Source organism: Juglans regia, chromosome 7 (assembly GCF_001411555.2).
Source record: "Juglans regia cultivar Chandler chromosome 7, Walnut 2.0, whole genome shotgun sequence".
NCBI classification, from domain to species: domain Eukaryota; kingdom Viridiplantae; phylum Streptophyta; class Magnoliopsida; order Fagales; family Juglandaceae; genus Juglans; species Juglans regia.
This window is the reverse complement of record NC_049907.1, coordinates 14351690-14374977: the sequence shown is the minus strand read 5'-3', so window position 1 is coordinate 14374977 and position 23288 is coordinate 14351690. Positions and strand designations below refer to the sequence as shown.

The window sequence follows — 23288 nt, the reverse complement described above, 5'->3', positions numbered from 1 at the left end:
TGCCTTAGCCATCCGAAACCCTAGCCTCCATGCACATTGGCGCCAACCCTAATTTTCCCAAGAGAGTTCGGCAACCCTAATTCCATCTTCCACCATCCAACCCTACATTCCTCTATTGCAGTGTGCCTCCATCACCCATTGCATTCTCACACGCCAAGCCAAGCCCAAACACCTAATCTCACCCTACCAAAATTGCCACTTTGGCAACCTTTGTTCTTGAACCAAGCAAGAGAGGAACGGACTCTCGGTTATCACAAGGAAATCCTAGGCAAGGAGGACATAGTGTTTAGGGACTTGACCAGGGTCCCTAACAACACCCCTACACTCTCGATGAGAACTTCTCTTGCATCACTTCTTGTCATTAAAATTACCTCAGATCATGTCTAGACAATGGGTCAACGAGTAATTTGAGTAGAATAGGTTATGCATTGCTTAGGGCAAACTGATATGTGCATGAGGGAATTGATGGTGAAGTGCGTGCAACCCTTATGTGTAGGCCATTTGATGGTTCAAAAGCATGGTGGTAATATGATTATAATCCTTAGTGTCGGTTAATTTAGGTGTAAGTGTGAGTAGGGTTTCGGATTGAAGGTTAAGAGCTTTAATTAGGTTATGCATGAATTCAATGAGTTGTAAATGAGCATTATGGAGGTGTTGTGTCTAAGGGTTGGACCCACTTTAAGTTTCGTGTATTAGGATTGGAAGAGTTAAAATCTGGTGTACTAAGGTTTATTATTTTATGTAGATGATTCTAAGTCAAACAAGATTGATTGATGATGTCTTTGAGGCCATGTGATATGATTTCATGCTTGAACAAAAAGAAGAGTGTGATCATAAGGAATTAGGTTTAAAGGTTGTGCCTCTAGCTAGGGGAAATTGAAAGGGTTTTAGACACATGGTTAGCCTCTTTACGCCTAGTTGCATGATGCATATTTCATGTTTGTTTAGTATGAAGGGATGCCCATCCAACCATACGAGTTTTTCAAGGTTCCATTTGACACTTTGTGACTCATGCTTTTAACTTATTTTGCACAAGGATTGATGTAAGTGATTATGATAATGCTTTTGTGTCATTTTACTTAAACTAAGAAAGGTCATCATTTTTATAATTGTATAGTAAGGTACATCATAACAAAAGCATATGTATATCTATGCACCTTATTGGCAACTCCTATTCATCAACCTTTAATACTATTAACGTGATGTATGTGATTGTGAAATTGCATGATTGATTATGTGACTAATTAGTACATAGTAGGACTATATATTTTAAATGAGTTAACGATAAGGTAAGTTAAGGCCAAAGGAAAAGAAAAGAAATGAAAGGAATGACTGCATGTGATTGTTGAGATAAAATGATCTGGCCATGACAGTGAAGCAGTACCATGAGGAGTAAGGGGTGGATTGCAATGCCAGAATGCTACACTAGCGGTGCACCTAGTGATGCTCATTCATGAGGAGGGCTAAGTTTTAACCCACTAGCCCCGAATAGAGCCAAGACCACAAGGGCCGCTAATGACTTGTTAGAGGAGTGAGATGAGATGAGAATTTTGTAAATAATAGTAAGATAGTTTGAGTTGACTATTTTTTGGATTTTGAGAAATGAGAGAAAATTTTGAATAAAAAATATTATAAAGTTAAAATATTGTTAAAATATAGTTTTATAATATTATTTTTGTTTGGGAAGTTGAAAATGTTGATTTTTTTTTTTTTTTTTTTTTTGAAATTTTGGGAAAGTTGTAATGATTAGTTTGAAAAAGTTGTAATGATTAGTTTGAAAATTTTGTATTTGAATTATGTTTGAGAATGAGATGGGATGAGATGATATGATATGAGAATTCTAGGATGAGATCTATTTCCAAGCAAGCCCTAACTCTAACACACGGGAGTTAATAGTGTGTAACGACTATTAAGGATATAGATTTTTTTTATATAAGTATTAAGGATATGGAATTAAGGAATGTATTCTTTTCTTCGAGGTTTAATGTTATGTATGATTTGATGATGATGATAATTTAGACTATTAATGCTTGACTAAATCTAGATTGATATTATGTTTACTGTATGATGTAGTCCTTACTGAGTATTCAACCCTTTTTTTTTTATGTATGCCTAACCCAGGTGGGGATTACTATGAGGATGTTGCAGGACAGGATACTGCCTAGGGGAGATGACAATAAGGGTCTGTTTGGGAACACAACTATTCTCAGACATTCTCAAACTATTCACTACTATTCACAAACTATTCACTATTATTCACAAATTATTTCACTACTATTTACAGATATTCTTAGTATCCGAACGAGCCATAAGGCCTGATGAGTTGAGATTTTTATTTGCTTTATTTCCAATATGGTGTGCTTGTAACACGACTTTTACCCTTTTAATAAGTGCTACTAACACCGATCAAAAAAGAAATAAGTGCTACTAAGAACTATTTTTAGATGTTTTTATTTTAATGATGTACTCTGATTTTATGACTTTTATAATGGGATCTTTTTATACCTGGCGCTAATTTGAAATGATAAGGTTAGTAGCATTAAGTTCCTCTAGCTTTTATAACCCTTGAGGGATGGGGTATTGCATATATGTATAATAGGATCTTTTTATACTTGGCACTAATTTGAAATGATAAGGTTAGTAGCATTAAGTTCCTCTAGCTTTTATAACCCTTGAGGGATGGGGTATTGCATATATGTTGTGTAGTTAATCATTTTTTTTTTTGGCACCGGATGTCCAGGAACAGTGTCCCAACTAATCTCGGGAGTGCACAGGCCCTTGGCAAGGAGTTTCCAGCAAATGCACCTCGGGTAATTCAAGGGGAAAGTCCCACAATCCGATGACCCCTAGAGATTGTTTGCACACAAGGGGATTTGAACCTTAGACCTGAGGAGAGCATACCCCCAAACCCAAGGCCTTTACCCACTTGAGCCAACCCCTACGGGTTATTAATCATTTTTTACTATGTGTTGGATATTTGATACATTGGTTGTTATTAATTATTCAAATATGCCATGTATTTGATGATATGTTCATTGTTATTTGATGATATGTTCATTGTTCTTTACGTAACGTACATTTGGGTGCATGTGTTCCAAAAGTAAAACCTTCATTAAATTATGTTAATCGTATGATATGTTAGTTATTGAGTCTTGGACTCACTTGGTTTCTTTTATGTTTTAAGAGCACTAGGTGTGATGACCGAGAGAAAACGGAAACAAAATCACATAAGCTAATTTCAAACCATAGGAAAAGTCACATGACAAAAAACTTTCAAAAAGTTTTTGAGACATAGGAATCAAATTGGACAAAAAGGAAAGTGAAGTAGTCTTAGTTAAAATATTTAGAATTCATTAAAAAAAATTGATGGCATGGCACCAAATGGCATGTCACTTGACCAATGTGCACTCACAAGTGTCAACCAAGAGAAAGCATGACATACAACCTTCCCCATGGTCTTCCAAGGGCACCCTTCAGCCAAGACCCCACCAAGCTCAAGCTAGGTCACACACAAGTCAAGAACCAGCAAGGCACCTCATGTTGAACCCTTCCACCACATGCTACCCTTTCCGCCTCCACCTTAGAACCCTCTTATTAATGTGAGCTGATAAGTTCCAGCCCTTAGACACTCTTGCTGGTCGAAATCTTTCACCTAGGAGCTTCTCAAACCTTCTTCAATAATCCAACATAAAAGGCCCTATACTAGTCATAATCCAAGTGATTAGTGTTAAGCCCCATCAAAGAGAAGTGTTCTAACTTTGAAACCTCCAAACCTTCTTATGTTGGTTTAATGCTTCAATAGTTGGATGTTTGAATTAATTGATGAACATGACGCATATATTCTAGGACAATGCAAGACTAGTCTCGGGTTAAGCATGTTTGAAGTGTTTATGATACAATTTATGTAATTTGTATTATGTGTGGCAATTTGATGGAGAAGAGATGTAATTAAGTTCAATTTCGAGTGCATGATATGATGATATTGATGATTATACAAAGTAGCGATTGGATTTTATTTTATTTGAAATTAGATTAATCAATCTTCAACATTGGCTTAAGTTGTTGTGATCAAATGTTGTAATCGAGGAAAAGGGACTTCGGTTCAAGCCTTAGGGACATGATTAAAAGGTGTTAAGTGTTTAATTTAATAGATCAAACAAAGAACTAGTAATGGAAGCTAACATAGATTCAGCTATTAAGGTTATGAACACTGATGAGAATCAAATTGTGTTATTGTTGAGATGTTTAACTAATTAGTCATAATGAAGTGTTAATTGGAGTGAATTAATGAAAGGAATTAGAAGTATTAGAAAGGGGTTGCAAGTGTAGAATTATGGTTAAGATTATGATGGAATGAAATTAAGAATTAGAGGAAAAAGAACTGAACTAAAATGAGAATTAGGAGATGTTTAAGGGTTTCGGCCCTCTTGTATTTTTATGCTTTCTTTCTGTGTTAAATAAAAATAAACCTAGAAATGGATAAGAAATAAGAAGAAAATGAGGTATATGAATTGGGATCAAATGTAAATATCAAAAAGTATAGGGACTAGTTACAAATAATGAAAGTCCAATGTCTAATATGCAAATAACCAAAAACTTAGAGATCAGAATGTTATAAATTAGGGGTGGCAGATCTGATTGGTCAAGAGGAATTATTATACGACAAGGATCCCTAGTTTTTCTAGGATTCTATAAGACATGGAGGGTTACACCTTAAGGCTATGCACTAGACTACTTCTCTAATATTTCACCCATGTCTCTCTAGTGGTCTGTAAGTTCCAGGGTTTTCTTGATCTCTTCTTGTCACACCCAACTTTGTTAAAGGTAAAATAGGAAGTTCACTGTGATGACTATCAAACCGCCATTTCCAACACTGAAAAAAATCTACCATCCTTTCCAAGCATCACGCATATTAGCCCAAAAGACTATAAACAACTTGGCATAACGTGCTAGCTACCTCGCAGTGGAGTTCATAATGGTGTTTTGACTAGCAAACATTTCCAACACTTATAAAAGTCTAGCAACCTTTCCAGTCATCACCCATATTAACCAAAAAAGAGTAAAAACAATTTTCCATAACGTGCTAGCTGCCTCACGGTGGAGTAAAAGATGATCCACCAATTCCCAATCGGTGTTGGTAAAGGCACTAGGCGCACTTAAGCACAAACGTTGTCTAAAGCCTATACACAAAGCACAATGGCACTTCTGATTGAAGTGAAGCATACATTTTTAATGATGATGTATGCAAACAAAAAAAATCCAGATAATATCATAAAAAAAGATACCCCACTATACACAAAGTCCCCATCGATAGATTGAGTTTACAAGGATTGTTAGACACTTTTATTAAGGAAAAACAGCACTAGGGATACCCTACAAACATGCATTAACAAAATATATTCCTTAGTTTAAAAGATTTTTTCTATAGGTATTCCTTAGGTTAAAAGATGAAAGTTTAAGTAGAGATTGATATGGTCTAATGTATGATTAAGTAGGTGTTTGTTGATATGCTAATTATTTCATAAGGCTAAGAGGTAAGTAGTTATGATCATATGCCCTTATCGTTATGTTATGTAACTATGGCCACACAATTTTCATTAGTTTTGTAATGTTTTCTTTTCCAAGCTATATTATATGTACATGTTTTACTAATGATTACATCATGTAGAGCATGTTCCTTGGTAGCCCATGTTTAACGCACCCTTTATTATAGAAGCATGTGTAAATGGAATTGTAGGTGCGCTTTCGCTATGCCATGATATATATGTATAGAATTATTATTTGTAAGGAAAGGAAAGATGGTGAAGGGTTGAATGTAAGCTTAGAATGAAAATGTTTTCTCACTCGGCCATGACTGTTGAGGATTTATCGTACTAGAGGTGAGGGGCGGATGGTAACGCCAAGAATGGCTCATTGGCGGTGCACCATGCCAATGCCTCCATAGACTGGGTTTCCAGACGTAGTGAAACAGGAGACCTCTGGTCTGAAACAAAATTTTCACATAATCTTAACCCTAAAAATCCTCTGTTATGGCGTCTTCAATTGTAAAACTATCTAAAGAGAAAAAAAAAACCCTCTAAAAAATAAGTACCTTCCGAAAAAAAAAGAATTTCCGAAAGAAAAACATTTTAACTTCTCAGGAACAAACCATATCCACATCCAGAAGGACCAGAACCCAATTCACAAGCAAGCAAAACTAAATGACTAGATAATAAAGTTTGAATCTTACATTTCGTGTTTGTTTCATTTCCAAGAGAGAAAGGAGAAAACACTTAAATTGAGCCAAATACTAGCTGTACTCTCGGGTCCTAGAAAATATAAACCCCCAGATTCATTTTTCGTTTCCTCGAATTCCACCGGCAAGCAACTGGAGAATATACCTATTAATTCAGCAAGAATACAAAATTATACGGGTATATTTTTCATTCTTCCTTCTAATTACCTCGTGTTCCCTGAGCAAGGTCTGACGATCCCAAACCACAAGAGTTCCGCAAACGAATGCGATGAAGAGAAGAGCCAAGCGCTGAGGTCTCTTAAGGTAATAAGAAGGGTGACAATGCCTCCATCTGCTCGAAGACGACGATCTGCTACTCCTTGCCATTTATCTTTTTGCTTTCCTTTTCCGTTCTTTTTGTTTCTGATTTTGGATCTCTTTAATTTTCAGATGCAGAACCAAAACATCGAAGTCAGGAACAAAGAATACGTATTCTAATCCATGGATTTGTATTATACGAATCGGCCGATCTAAGATCTCGCAGAGAGAGAAAATATAATTGTAAACGTAAGTATCATTTGATCTAACTAGGGGTGTCAATATGTCACACGACCCATTAACCCAACACGAACACGACACGATAAAAGCGGGTTAGGGTTTACTCTTAACGGGTTCGGGTCAAAACGGGTTGACCCGTTAAGACACGATAGCTTAACGGGTTGATAACGGGTCAACCCGTTATAACCCGTTATAACCTGTTATGACCCGTTAAGAAAGTTAAAATTACAATTATACCCTTATACCTAAAAAATAAAATTGTTGAGATTTTAATTTAGATATTTTTATTGTTTAGATTGTAATTTTGGACTTGTAGTTAGTTTTATATTTTGTATAGATATTGTGATTTTAACATTTATATAAAATTATATGCTAAACTTAACTAGATTAAGGAGGTTAATTTTGGGTTTGTTTCAATCCATTTACATAAATAGGTCAAAACGGGTTGACACGACACGACCCGTTATGTTATTGGGTAGTGTTAGGGTTTGAGATTTTGACACGATAAGCTTAACGGGTCGGGTTAGGGTTGACTTATATAGTATAATATACATGTCTTGACACGACACGAACACGACCCGTTAACACGATTTGACACCCCTAGATCTAACGTAAGGATTGACCGGAGAAGAGACTGAATAGGTTGGTTGAGAGAGCGCGTCAAAAAAAAGAAAAAGAAGAAAGGAAAGTTGGGGATTTTAAGGTATATACACACAGTAGACTCTGATTTTTCTTTTGAGAAAGTAAACTATGGTTTCTGACGCATCGTTTCTTTTTTAAAAATATATTATTATAATTTTTTTAATTTTTAATATAAAATAAAATAAATAATTTAATTTTTTAAATTTTTAAATTTTAAAATAAAAAATAATATTAAAAAATATATTCTAATAATATTTTTTTTAATTTTTTAATTTTAATCTTAATTTATCCCATATTATCTTCTCTGTAAAAACAAAAGAATCGTAAGCGCTGGTCAAAGTATGAATGAAGTACGATTTGGTGTAGGATGATGATTGGGCACGTATGCAGGACTGCCATCTAATCCAACCACAAGAGAGGAGGTTCAACTCACGCTGATTTAGGAGTCAGATGAAATGAAATTTGAAGAATAGTGATAAAATAATTTCTGTCAATAATTTGAATCGATTATTTTTTGAATTTTAAAAAATATAAAAAAGAAAATAAATAAAAAATATTATAAGAATATAATTTTAAAATATTATTTTTATTTGAAAATTTAAAAAAGTTAGAATTATTTTTTATTTTTTATTTAAAAGTTTAAAAATAAATTATAATAATTAGTTTGAAAACATTATAATGATTAGTTTAAAAATTCTATATTTAAATTATGTTTAAAAATAAGATGGTATAAGATGAAATAAGATAAGATAAGAATATTGTGTCTCATCTAAGGTCCCAAAGGTTTGTTTGGATAGATCAACGATCTCGTCTCATCTCATATTATCATTATAATTTTTCTAAATTTTCCACATAAAATATAAAAAATAATTCAACTTTTTAAAATTCTAAAACAATAATAATATTAAAAATAATATTTTATTCAACTCATCTAAACAAATCTCATATCATCTCATCTCACTCGAAAAACTCCTCATCTAATCTCATCTCATATAATTATTATAATTTTTCTAAATTTTCACATAAAATATAAAAAATAATTCAACTTTTTTAAATTATAAAACAATAATAATATTAAAAATAATATTTTATTCAACTCATCTAAACAAATCTCATCTCATCTCATCTCACTCGAAAAACTCATCATCTAATCTCATTTTATATAATTATTATAATTTTTCAAATTTTCATACAAAATATAATAAACAATTCAATTTTTTCAAATTTAAAATAAAAATAATATTTTCACAATATTTTGTTTAACTTTTAAATTTCATTTAATCTCATCTTAACTCTCATAAACCCATATTGCATAGTCTATGTGCTAAAACTATATATGTATATATATTATTATATATATTAAGGAACGGCCCCGGATGCATTAGCTCTAGAGTGTATTTGACATAATGATTTAAATAAAAAAAAAATGAAAAAGTCAATAGCTTCTTTCTCTAAAAAAGAAAATACAAGATTAAAGAAAGACAAAAAAATCAATATTAAAAAAAATCTAAATTTAAGCAAAATAATAAACAAATCAAATATTGCACATACAACGTATAAATATTGACAATATATACATGATATATAGTTCTTAAACGTATAAATATTGACAATATATACATGATATATAGTTCTTTTATTATTATTATTTTCTTCATAATTTGATCATTATTAATTAAGTATATAAAACTGTTAATGTTTATGCAGATCAATATTAAAAATTGATATTAAGGGCTTGTTGGGCATATAATAATAATAATAATAGATTGGAAATAATATTTACATGACTACGTACTGATCCCTAAAATCTCAATTAATGCATGGGGCCGGGTATCAAAACAAAACAAGCTTGTAGTCATCATTAATATAATATTATTGGCTTCAGGCATTTTTAGTAGGACAAACGGTGTTAACTTTTAATGGAAAAATAATAAAAATTGTTAAAATAAAATTTTTTGTTTGATAGCCACTTTATATATATAAAGATATATAATTATATATATACACACTAAATAAAGCCTACTTGTAAGGCTTAAATCTTAAGTATTGTTGCTTTTTTATATAGTAAAAAGATAGTCATAATTGGACAAAACAATTCAATTATACTTAAAAAAAAAAAGGGACAAAACAAGATAGGTAAAATCATAGAACACATATAAAGCAAAGCAAATGTTTAAAACTCATTATAGAGAACGCTTGATCTATACAGAAATCTTTAGCAAGAAAATTTATACATTTATGTAGTTTAATATGATCCATTGAATTGTAATGTTTTTTTATTATAAAGTAGATATATGGCTTATTATATTAAGTCATATAAGTGTATAAATAAATTTTCTTATGTAATATTTTTATATAGACCTAACACTTCTCAATGTTTGAACCATAATGAGGGATACATTGCTCCATTTTTTATAAGAACAATTATTTATGTACAAAATAATAATATTAGTTTTCATATATAGGAGAAATAAAATCAAATAAACAATATTATTTTTTCATTGTTCATAAAACTCAATCAAAATAATTGTTATTGGAATAATAAAATGTAAAAATATATTATTAATTTGAAATCTGAAAAATAATAATCAAATGAAAAAATATTAGTTTAAAAGTATTATTTAGTATTTACCTTGATTAATTATTGTTATAAGAAATAATATAAAGATAATAGTTCTTTTTTTAAACGATGTCATGTAGTAATAACAATATTATTCTTTAAATTTAATGCTAATATTTTTGTTTTTAAGTATAAATATAATAGGGGATTTTTTTAATTTTGAATTGCAATGTCAATCTAGAAAATAAAAATATATCTTACCAATATATTTTTTTTAAATGATAAAAATAATATGATTTTTTAAATAATAATTTAACAAATTCATTGCATAGAATATAAAACAACGGATGTGATATTAAAAAGGTAACCATAAAGTGATGTATAAACTAGAACTCAAAAACAATAATTGCATTTTTTCAAAGGAGATTATATTAGTCTAATGACTATTATTTATTTTTATGAATTATTATACAAAATAATACGAAAATAATTGTTATTTGTTTTTTCAAATAATGTGAAAGAGAAATAATAATTTTTTTTTTCAAATGTAAAGATAATATTTTCATTTGTAAATTAAAACATAATTATTGATGTCGTGTTTCGCAGCCCGAGCAATTCCGCAAGGGCCAAACTCCACGTCGCCTACAACTAAGAGGGAAAAGAGGCTCCGATGACTTCCAGGATCATTATGATGCCTAAGTTAGTGGGAAGTTCTATGGAGAAAGCTAAAAGCACAGAAAATGCAGAATAAGAGTAAGAGTTATCTGATTGTGTGTGCTGTGGAAGGGTTCCGCCGTTGAGAGAGATCGTGGTGTGTCAGGCGTCAGACCTGCCACCACTCATTTTCTTGTCACCCCAGTGTTTAGTCCATGACCTAGCGGGAGATAGTGACGTGTCAGCCGTGATAGGTCTATCATGCCGCCACCTCCCTGCCATGCCAATGTGTCAGATTGTGGGCATTTGTCCTTCGTACGTGGGCGTGCCATTGGGTGTCGGATCCTCTGACACACGCATTGATTGTGGCATGCCTTGGGTCTATTGACAGGGCACGAGTTGTCGTCCGCATGCAATTGGGCATCCTGCCTTGTGCTTTGTAATAGGGTTTGGCAATTTGCCTCGCCTCGGGACGTTCTTCTCAACGCCTTTGGTCGATCCTCTCGCCCCGAGTCTTCAACTTCCTCTATTAGGCTTGAAGTTCCACATCTTGGCCTCTTTGGACTCGGACTTCTCTAGGTGGGCCGCGCACTCGGTATTCGATTTCAGGGCCCGGGACCTCTAGCTTCCTTCTTTCGGCCCAACTTCCATGGTTTGGCCTTCCTGGGCTAGGGTCCTTCCGGGATGGGTCTTCCCTCACAGTATCCCACGAATTCCTATCACGGTCACGAGGTGGGAATTCAAAACTCCTCCATTACAGCTCTACCTGTTCGGTCCCCGTTGCTTCAGGTTTCTCAAGGCCTTCCCTTCAGTTTCTGCCGATTTAGTTCCTGCAGATTAGACTTCCCGAGACCTCTCGCTTGCTTAATAAATTCATCTCCTCGTTTCCTGCAGTTGTCCCGTTTCTCGAAGATCAATGGGACATGTTAGATGTTCCTCTCTATGCTCTGGTATCTTATTGGTACGTGCCACCCACTCTTCTGTCTCGACGATTGCTACGCATGCCGTCGTTTCGGCTGTTGGTGCCTCATGGTGCTTACTATCGTCACTCCCCTCAGCGTCGCTTCGCTCCCTGAGCCTTCCTCTTATAGCTCCCCCCTATTTAAGGCACTTCCCCCCTTCTTCTCTTCTTCCTCCTTCGTTTCTTCTTCCCCGACAGCTCCTTACTGTCTCAATTGTTTCTTCCTTCTCCATTTTCTCTTGGACTACTCTCTTTTTTCCGTTTCTTAGCCACTCTTTTTTTCTCCATTTCTCCTGTTTGATAGTTCCTCCTTCAACCGTCGTGCTCTCCTTTCTTCCCCTTTCTTCATTCGCCACTTTCAAGCTTCTTACTATTGTTATGATGGCTCCCGTCGATGTTGCTCCTCCGCACTTCGAGGGGAAACGCTGGGTTTCCTCTGTCACCGGCATTGACCTTAGGGCATTTCACTCCAAGTACAGGATTCCCCTTTCAATGGTTCTAAAGGTGCCTCAAAGCGAGTATGTGGTGAACCCTGACGGCACCGCAACGAGGGTGGCTCTCTTCCAATTAATGTTTCCAATGGTCTTCGCCTCTCGTTCTGCCACCCAATTCGGGAAGTTTTGAATTATCTTGGATTGGCCCCATCGCAACTTCATCCTAACGCGTGGCACCTCCTGATCTCCAGTTGTATCATCTATCGGACGGTACTAAGCAAGACCCCTAGAGAGTGCCTAGACCTGACACCACGGGGAGTTCTTTTATGCCTATCAGCTTGTCTACCAATCGGGTAACATTGTCAGTTTCCATGCCCGAAGATAGCTTCGCTCGAGCAGTGACACTCGAGCATAAATGAATGGTCCCGCAAGTTCTTCTTCGTGTCTGGCAAGGAATTGGAATATTTCGAAGGGGAAGCGGCCCACAAAGAGTTCCTCATTCAGGCGTGTTAGGGGTATCCTCCGTCAACTAAGAGTCTAGAGCTTACCCTCAACTGGAGAGAAAAGGCTCGAAATGAGTTGGTCACGGCCTAGGTGTGAGCTTGTGATGCCCCCAATCCTCACTTGGGATGGAACGAAGTCTTAGAGCATTGGGACATGCAATACAAGGTTACATACCCCGGTTCATGACAGTTAATATGGAATGCATCATAGTATACAGCTAGTAGTATGCAATAATTGCAAAGGAAATAAAATGTTAAGGTGAAAAATATGCCAGAATAACTAAAACATCTTAACTTCATTAGATAATCATCATGTTCAAAATATTAAAATAGCATAGACTTATATTCAAAGTCATATCATTCTCTTTATGCGATCTAAAGCATAAAGGACTTGGGTTATGAACATCAAAATTAAGTCCAACTTCCTCTCCAGATCCGGCTCCTCCTCAATCATGTAAATCCAGTTCTCCATCAATCTCGTCTTGGTCGATCCCTGACACAACTTCTATCATTTTGAGTGTAATGATAGTGGTCCCATAAAAGGGTGAGATTTACTCGAAATCTCAGTAAGTTAAAAAACTAACTGACACAAAGATAAATCAATCATGAAAAATGATAAATATGCAATGCATGAGATGCAAAAAATCAGTATGCATGTCTCCCACCCAGATTCCTCAACATCTCTTAAAAATATGGAGACACGGATTTTTACTCAGTAAGTAATTTCATCATTATTTTCTAAAAGACATAGTTTTTTCATAAAAATTTCATCATAAACTTTTATCATCATAGACTTACATCATTATCTTAATTAATAACATAATGTGTGGCAATATCATAGTTCCCCATATGCACTGTGAGTACCTGCCGGTAACCATAGTATAACTTATGTTGAGACTACGTTGTCTATGGACTCATTCTCAATGCATTGATAAATAACATAACATCATAAAAAGTATAATGTGTACACCCACCAGCGTTATGTGTCATAACATATTGAAAACGTTCTGGCGTTCTTTTAAAATAACTCATCCGAAGCCTGTTGACTGTTCTTCGTCAACCCAGAGGTTACCACTCCATTATTAAACACTCTAGAGTAAACAGAGGAGTTCTACCAGGATATTTCCCCATCCTAACCTTTGGGGTCGAGACAAAATGATTTTCATGCTATACTTTAAAAAAATATATTTCTCATGACATGTGCAAATGTAGTAAATTTCATATAAAAAAATGACTTTTATAAATCTAATATGCAAAAATGGTGAAAATGTCATATTTTATATAAGTATGCACTCAATGTGTCATACAACATGATAAATTATGCCCAAAATGATAATTGAAGAATAAATGAACATTTATCATTAATTCATAAGAAATTTATTAAGGTGTAAGTTAGAGGTTAACTTACAAACTCCTGGAAAAATTTGAAATCAGTGTCATAGTTTCGTAAATTGTGTGTATACTAAGTTATGATTAATACTCTTATGGATAGGTTCAAAATCAAAGACTTCAAAATTTGGGTATTTACAAAATTCCCTTAGACTTTCAAAAATTACCATTTAGACCCTAAATTTTCACTAATAAAAACGAACTCCAAATTTAATTAAATTTCATGGATTTCATATTTTTGAAATTATAAAACCATCTATGCCCTTGGATTTTCAAAATTCAAAGTAGAACTTGTTCAATTAGTCCCAACCCGTGGTATGCATCCTAGTTGATGCTTATGTGTATTTTCAACTATTGATCTCTATGAATGCATGCATATGAGATTTTTTTTAATCATTAATAATCACTAACATCTTTAGGGACATTATGAAGTATAATCATTGAGTGATCAAGTTCATCCCAATACTTAATCAAAACTAAGAAATCTTTAATTATCAATATGCTTAAAACCGATTCATGCTTGATAATCAAAACAAGATAGATTTAACATCCTAGTTGATGCCTATGTGTATTTTCAACAATTGATCCCTATGAATGCATGCATATGAGATTTTCTTTAATCATTAATAATCACTAACATCTTTAGGGACATTATGAAGTATAATCCTTGAGTAATCAAGTTCATCCCAACACTTAATCAAAACTAAGAAATCTTTAATTATCAATATGCTTAAAACCGATTCATGCTTGATAATCAAAACAAGATAAATTTAAAATCTATCATGGCATGCTTCTAATCACAAATTTAACATTCCATAATCATGTTAGGACAATGTTAGATCATATCAAATCATGCTTAGGACATGTCATAGCTAAATTTTCAATTAAAAACATTCAATCATTCAAACCTTTTTTTAATTGACCCAGTTTTGCATTAAGCATCATAACCTTCTCAAAACTCAACCAAATTTCGCACCAACACTTGGAAACAAAGCTTGACATGCTAGGTAAGATCAAAGGAAGAAAACTTATAAAATTTTGTAGTCTTCCAAGCTATCTAGACTGTCTTACACAAGAACACTCAAGAACTCACCAAAATTCACTCGGTTTGCACTCTTTTAATCTCTAAGAGGGGGAAATACTCTCAAGGCTCAAGAGGATGCTTGGAGTTGTGGTGTGAGTGAAATAAGAAGGGGAGTGAAGTATTTATAGGTGGCCAATGGGTGAGGGATGTTGGCTTAGGTGCTTGGTGATTAGGTGAAGTGGGAGGTGCTCAAATCTAGAAAATTTTCCAGATTTACTTGCATGAGCTTAGGTGACTTGTGCATAATGAAATAGTGTCCTAAACCACCATCATTTCCTCTCTATAGTAGCTGCAAGGGTCCTGTAGATGACTCCAGGTCGTGGGGCATTATTTGGGTGGAAAAAGATCTCTCAAACCACCCTTGAAAATAGGTGGATGGAGGTGGTTTTGTGGTGGCAGAAAATCAATTTGGTTTTGGATTTTTTGGACAGCCAAAATGAGTCAAAATCCTTCATAATGGTCATGGGACTTCTTGGTATTGGGTGGAAAGGAGGTGGCGTGGGGTGGTGGTGCAAACCATGGCAAGAGGCTAGTTCAAATTCAATCCAAATGGTTCCTACACAAACTAGACCTAGGTGCACCCGGTTCGGTTATTTGAGTTGATTAATGTAACCAATTTCGTCCAAAACTCAAAATGAGTTTGGGAGGGTCTCATGAGGTTTTTAAGGACCATATTACCCTTGAGGACAAACCACAAAAATGTTGGGCCCAAGGGCAAAACAGTCCAAGATTTACAAAGGGTAATGCACAAAACCGATTGAAGCATGATTTGGTCTTCTTATGTCATTTTTCTTAATGACATGTGTGATGGATTAGCTAGGGTATTAACATGGTTTAATCATGGTTTAAGGGAGTATTAAGTCAAGAAAATTTGAATTAAAAAGTTTAAGAAAAGATTAAGCATGATTAAGCTTCAAAGCATGGCTTAAAGTGCATCAACCTCAAGTCTGATGGTTAATGGCCTTAGCCAATTTTCAAAACTCAATTTGAGTACTTTGAGTGTGATTTGGGCTTAAGAAAACCAATGGTATGGTATACTGGACATTTGATCTTTGAATGGTGAAATGAGTTAAACATGGCTTTGGGTCATAAGGGCTTGAAAAGGGCCAAGGGTCCAATTTATACCAAAGGCCTTATACCTTCCTATACTTTGGCCAAAACTAGCATTGATTTCCTAAGAGATTGGTTCAAGGTTTTCTTGGGCTACGCCCATGAATATACTTGGGGTCCGAAAAAGCCTCACGAAAATTACTAATGGGGTTGCCTCTCTAATCATTAGCTCATTAACACTAAGTATCAACATTAATGTTAATCCCACTATCAACCTTAATGAAAGTGATTAACCTATAATTAAAAGCCTAATCTAGAGTACTTAAGGGTTAATCAAGGATTAATTAAGCGGGGTGTTACATAGCCCATCGAGAAGAGTCAAAGACTGACGTGATCCTTTCCGATGAAAATATTCGTGACTATTTGACTTCACTAAACCGTTTGTACGCCATTGGAAGAAATATCCTTTCCGATGAAAATATTTGTGACTACTTGACTTCACCCAACCGTTTGTATGCCATCGGAAGAAATTTCCTGGGTAGCGTCCCTCCCTCCGAGACCCGCCCCTCTCGCAGAAAATGCCTCGCGCGTCCTTCTAGCAATCAGGCCAAGCAACCGAGGGTGAGCCATGATTCACCCCCGCTGAGGGGTGACGCCGAGGGCTTATCCCTTCTTGTGGTCGGGTCGGGTAGTCCGGAAGCCGCCCTCGATCACCTCACGGCCAAGAGCTCGTTCGTGCGGAGATTCCAGTTCCCTCGTCATGGGGGACAACAACATCATTCCCTAGTGGTTCTAGACCTGCTGTCGGCCCTTTTGCTTCAACCAATTCTTGACCTGCCGAATCCTTCCAAGACCCGACCGTTGCTTCCTTTTGCAGAAGAATTGGAAGCTTGCGATCTTCAGGCGACGTTTTTCGCCTCTTCAGTGCACCCTTATTCTCATGAGCCTAGCTTGTTCACAACCTTCACCTCCTTTGAGAATACTCTTCAAGAGGAGACTGCGCCAAGTTTCCATCGGGAGGTTTGCCAGGTAGGCTTCGGGATGCTGAGCAGCCATCTTCTCGAGACCTAACTCAAAGAGAAACTGAGGGTGAGGTAGGCGAGATGTCCCCGGGCTCCGGGTCTGAAGAGGAAGATTAGAGCTCTTCCCAAGCCTCCAGTTTTGGGGATAGCGAGACGACCCCTGTGCCGAGCCCTTCCAAAGCCTCTACTCAGAGAAATGCTCACGAGGATACAATGGGCGATGAGGGCTACTTGACTTTAGAACCCGGGCCGCTGGAGGCAGAGCCCAACCTTTACGGGGTTGTGAGCTCAAAGGGGGGCTGAGTGGATACACCTTTCAAGATGAAGAAGAAAGGAGTGCAAGAGGTGAAGAGATGCAGCTTGGGGCAGGGCTGATGATCCTCCCCCTGTTATTGACCTGAGTGACGACAACGATTTCGCGGCTTTAACTCCCGTTGCGCCCGGGCCATGTGACCAGACCTGGGGATCCCTCCCCAACTTTTCTTGGCAGCTGGTGGTTGCAGATCCCTCATCCTCTTTCGGGGCGGAGCATACACAGCCCCTAACCTCAGCTCTGGACAAAGCTCAGGCCAATGCTTCCAAGTGCATAGGCCGGATGTTGAGACCCCTGTTTGCCTAGGTATGCTCATCTTTTCTAGCCTTGTTTCTTTCTTGTTCATTACTCACATCATCATTGACAAACCCCCCCCCCTCCCTTTTTTTTTACACCTTTTGGTTTTATAGGCAGCAGACCAATTAGCCACTATGATAGGGGACGAATTGGGAGAGTTGGAGGAGACCAACCGGGAGCTCGGTTCCTTAGGGCGCTTTGGGTACTTTAAGTTAAAGTAGGCAACTCAGAGGATAAAGGACCTGAAGACTAAGCGGAAGGAGCTGATCAAGGAGGTGGTGCTCGTGAAGGAGATAAACCAGGATTCGGAAACAGTTGCCGCGAGGCAAAAAGAGAAGAAGAAGAAGCTCAAATGCGTTTGGTGCAATGTTGACCAGGACCTTTTCCGTTTAACGTCGGAAAGGAAGCGGCTCGAAGAGGCTCACATTGCTTCCGAGCAGAGCTTGATCGCTAGGGAAGTAGAGTTGAGTGCCGCTCGTGAGCAGTTGGAGTCGGTCCGGGAGGAATTGCGGAAGTCTCAAGTCTCAGGAGGAGACGGAGTCCATCCGAAGGGAGATGGAAGAATCCCACCAGGGTTGGGTCTTAGCAGTTGGGCAACGCTCGAGACTGTTATTTGGGAACTTCAGGCACTCTCACGAGGCTCAAAGCATAAGGGAACAACTACGGTTGGTGAAGGTACGTATTGGTGAGCTCGCGCACTCGGGGATCCAAAAGAACCTCAACCTCATGTCCCGCAACATGGAGATCGCCAACTTGAAGTCTCACTTGGGTGACATTGCCAAGTTTTTCAAGGAGATCCGATCCCGGATCGCGAATGCCAATGCCATTCTGGATGCGGCTTGGTCATACAGCTATAGTGATGGCCTCAATAGGATGCAATAACACCTGTTGCTACATTCCGAGCTGGGCTTGCATACCTTGTCTTTAGCGTCCCTACCTCCCGGTCCTAAGGAGCAGGCTTTCGTCAAAAATTTTGGAAAGCCTAGGTATCCTCCCTTCCCTCCAAGCGCCCCTCCGACTCCTTCGTCCCAATGATAGGCTTGGGACCCCTATCCACCCTTTTCTTTTTGTGCACAGCACCTTGTAATTTGTATGCTTCAATGAATTGAATGAAAGCTTGTTTATGGTTCCCGTTGCGTTTCTTTGTCTTCCTTTTTCTTTCTTTCATCTCTTTCTTTTTATGCATTTCTGGTGGGGGATCAGGGCCACATCTCGAGGCACGAGACCTTACCCCACAGCGAGTCAAAGGGCTCGTCTTCTTGCAAGTGCGTGGACTTGTCTTTCTTGGACGGGGGGTCGGGACCCAGTTCCGAGATTTGGGACCTTACCCCGTAGAGAGTCAAGGGGCTTGTCTTCTTGTGAGTGCGTGGACTCGTCTTTATTGGACGGGGGGTTGAGACCCAGTTCAGAGACTTGGGCCTCTACCCCGCAGTGAGTCAAGGGGCTCAGCTTCTTACGAGTACGTGGACTCGTCTTTATTGGACTGGGGGTCGGAACCCAGCTCGGAGACATGGGCCCTTACCCAACAGAGAATCAAGGGGCTCATCTTCTTGCGAGTGCGTGGACTCGTCTTTATTAGACTGGGTAGGGACTCAGTTCGAAGACTTGGGACCTTATCCCACAGTGAGTCAAAGAGTTCGTCTTCTTGCAAGTGCGTGGACTCGTCTTTATTGGACGGGGCATCGGGACCCAGTTTGGAGACTTAGGCCCTTACCCCGTAACGAGTCATTTTTGTTTACATATATACTATTCAAATGAGAAGCAACATGAGGTTTGAGATGAACATCCGAGCATTCTCATTCATTCATGGTTGTTCGTACAAAGCATCACAACGTATTTCTACATAAAACTTATTTTAAGTGTTTGGCGTTCCATGGGTGGGGTAGCTCATGCCCCTGGTTGTCTTTAAAGTGATAGGAACCAGGTCGGTTGCTCACCATTACCACGTATGGGCCTTCCCAACATGGTCCCAGCTTTCCCTCTTTTGGAGTAGGTACTCCAGTTTGCCGTAGTGCCAGGTCGCCCACCTTGAAAGAGTGCGGGTTGACCCATCTGTTGAAGTATTACTCCACTTTTCGCTTGTTATTCGTCGTCCGGACCGCTGCTTCTTCTCTCCTTTCTTTCAGGATGTCTAAGTTCTCGGCTAATCTTCCGTCATTAGAGCCTGTGTTGAAATGCTGGACGCGGAAGGACACGGAAAGTAGGGAGTTCAACTTCTACGAGAATTACTACTTCGCTGCCATAGGTAAGGTTGAAGGGTGTCTCCTCGATAGGGGTCTGGACGGTGGTCCGATACGCCCAAAGCACACTTGGGAGCTCTTTGGCTCAGGCTCCTTTGTGTGCCCCAATTTTCTTCTTGAGGGTAGAAAAGAGAGTTTTGTTGGTTGCCTCGGCCTGTCCGTTGGCCTGAGGATGTTCGGGCGAGAAGTACTTCACTTTAATTTCAAGCTCCGCGCACCACTCCTCTTATTAGGCAACAATTAATTATCTAAGATAATTAGTTCACAATATCTCTTAAGATGACACTCTTCTAAGATTGTTAACATTGTTCAAAGAACACATTCTATTCAATAGGTCGTTAATAAAAAAAAATGACTAGGTATATTGGGCATCTTTTAATAGATGGTTTGTTTAGGCCGCATGTAAATAACATCCGCAACATTCTTTCACTTTTTGTACCAAAATAGTACTAGCAACAATCATGCACTCAAAGCACTTCATGCCTAAACATCACAAAAACTAATCATCAAATTCTCCTATGAGAATCAGTTATTTAACTCCCTCAATAAAAGTTCTAATAAATATGCGATCAATGGTTATTTAAATGCAACTCAATTAATACTAAGAGATTGATCTATACATTTATCAACTCCATTTTGCCTCTGTCAATTAAATCAACAACTCCTAGTTGGATCATATAAGTGAAGCAAATCTAAAATTTTATATTGAGATTCCTACTATATGAATTTAATACCTTTAGCGGAGCCATATTATAAATATTCTCTTATAGTCTCTAAACGACAAGAGAATATTGACATAAAGTTACCGCGTTATTTATGAGGATCCTTATATTCTATGAATTTTTGGAGTCACTATCACTAGTAGTACACCATCACTCAAAAGTATACTCACACTAGTTGTTGAATTACTCCCACTATTTTCGGTGATCTTTTATAAAACAAATTTTAAAATATTAAAGTTAAGGTCATGAGGAATGAAACGTATTGAAATGTTCTTTCCAAAAAATAAGAGTTACAAAAATCTACAATTTCTCACCCTCGCTGAAAATACGAGTAATTTTCTTGACTCAACAAAAAAATGATCAAGCTTAGATCTTCTCGACTTTTAATAGAATTCACGTTTGCACAAAATAATCACTCAACCTTTCTCAGAGACGAATGTACTCGATCTAAGGGCGACAAATCATAATTAAGGCCATAACCCCATATTACATCAACTCAAGTATGATGTAACAATTGCTTTGTGCCATAAATATTTTCCTAAAAAAATTTTGAATCGCATTTATATGATGAACAATATTTTTATTATTTCATATCCTTAGTGTGTATGTATAGGAGTTTTCACATAGAACATGTCTATATTGTCTTTTCTCTTTAATTCTTCTAAATAAAGGAGAGGGATCTCATTAGCGAGAAAAACTTAAATTTCTCAAGCTTCACACCCAACATCCTATGCCTCCACGACACATTTTTAGCATATCATCTCTCCACTCGAAAAATAATATCACGAGTTAATGAGTGACCATCAAACTCTTAAATCTCTAAGAATTCTCACTAACACCATTATTTTTAATGAGTCTTAAATCAAATTAGGTATAGATTTCTTTAATAGTGCATTAAAAGTGCTAATAAAAACATCCTTTTGTGCAACAAATGCAATATGCGACGTTTTAGCTACTAATTAGCGATATATCCAGATTTCTCACTTACTAGATATTTCTCGTTTTCTCCAATCCACTCTAGGAGAGAAAAAGAAAAAAATTTGAGAGAAATTATCTTAGCCTAAAACCTATATTGCATCAGTGCAACCACGAACAAGATTTTTATGCTTAATTAAGTCTTACCTAATTATTCAGACTTTTGCCACAGTTACCATGCAAACCTCTAAGGTGCTTGGTATTATTCTCAATGGGTGCTCCAAAGTTTAAATATTTGTAAGAACCTATTTTTTCTCACTAAAGGAGGCAAATAAAACTTGAGCAAGATCATCAATGCTACTACCACATAAAGGTGTACTGATAAAACTTTTAAAAAATGAATGTGTCAATCAAGAATGTCCTCAACACTCTTGCACACTCAAATTTTAATGTTTTTACTTTTCAGACATACTAGCAAGTAGAAAGAGTATGTGCTTATTTGTAAGTTAATTTAAGTTATTTCAAGATTATAATACTCAACCTCAAATATAGCCGCAATTTAATCTTTGCGCTACAAAAACAATGCGCAACTTTTGTTATTACCCACAAGATTCTCAAAAGTAAAATAGTGGTTTAGCTCTTATTTGACAGTTGATCCCATCAGTTTCTATAAAAATTGGAGTGCATGCATCCCACGCGCACTTCCAATTTTACTCTAGACCTTTCAGATAGTTTAAGACTATCTGATAGACATAATAGTCTTTATTCGTTTCCAACTATTGCTCATGGAGGAGATTAATATGACGATTAAGTCGCATAAATAATCTCTAGGCTTTCTTATCGGTTATCTCAAAGTTATTAAACTAAGTGCATCTAATTACACACACATCTAAGAAATTTGCTGCGTTAATCTAAGCCAGAACAAAAATAATTAATACAAGTCGCAAGATCAAAAATTCACCAAGCTTCCTAATCATCTCTTGCGCCTCAATGCCTAATTATTAATTTCTAACTTAATTTTTGCGCAAATTTATATCGTATAGGAGATTAATTCCAAATCAATTTCAACCATACTCCCACTAGGATAAGTAATCTACCGAGTCAATCACATGTAAAAATAATTTCTTCCCAGATTAAAGAAATCAATATGAACCAATCATAAGCATGGACTAATCAAACTCGGACTACTTAATCCTCTAGTTTATCACATTCTAAAAAAAGCTGAAGTCTAATTCTTAAAAATAGTCTAACAATACAAGTGATAAAATAAACTCAAACTTTGACACGTGAACATAATACATGTACAAAAAATTCATCACATTTTGCCCAAACAATTATTGATTATTCACAAAGAATAATAATATGGGCAATTTATAACATAAAATAATATGCCTAACAAATGTGACAAGAATTATCTCATAATATCATGGCATGCATATATTTAATAAGCATATGCAAAAAATATATTTTAGGAAAAAATATTCATGTACCACAATGACATGTTGATTTAATAAATAAAAATAACAAACACACTAACAATAAGTTCTAACCCAATGGTTGAGCTTATAACTCTTGTGTGTGAGGTCTTGGGTTCGATACACCACCTAAGTATTTTTGTAAAAAAAAACTTATGCCATTGATCTTGGACAGTCAGTGGGCCGCACCCTCTTGGGCGCCTAGCTGTAGAGCAGGCCTGTGCCTGCTGGGCTCACAGCCCAGTCCACTAGCAC

General features: G+C 36.6%; 1 protein-coding gene across 1 annotated transcript in view; it reads right to left on the bottom strand.

Moving 5' to 3' along the window:
- LOC108990779 (mannosyl-oligosaccharide 1,2-alpha-mannosidase MNS1) overlaps positions 1-6797 on the bottom strand; it is a 32832-nt gene extending 26035 nt beyond the window's left edge. The window contains exon 1 of the mRNA XM_018964858.2: positions 6443-6797. Coding sequence (XP_018820403.1) covers positions 6443-6601 — 159 coding nt within the window. The 5' untranslated portion in view covers positions 6602-6797. The remainder of the gene's footprint in view (positions 1-6442) is intronic.
- Positions 6798-23288: the final 16491 nt, after the last annotated feature.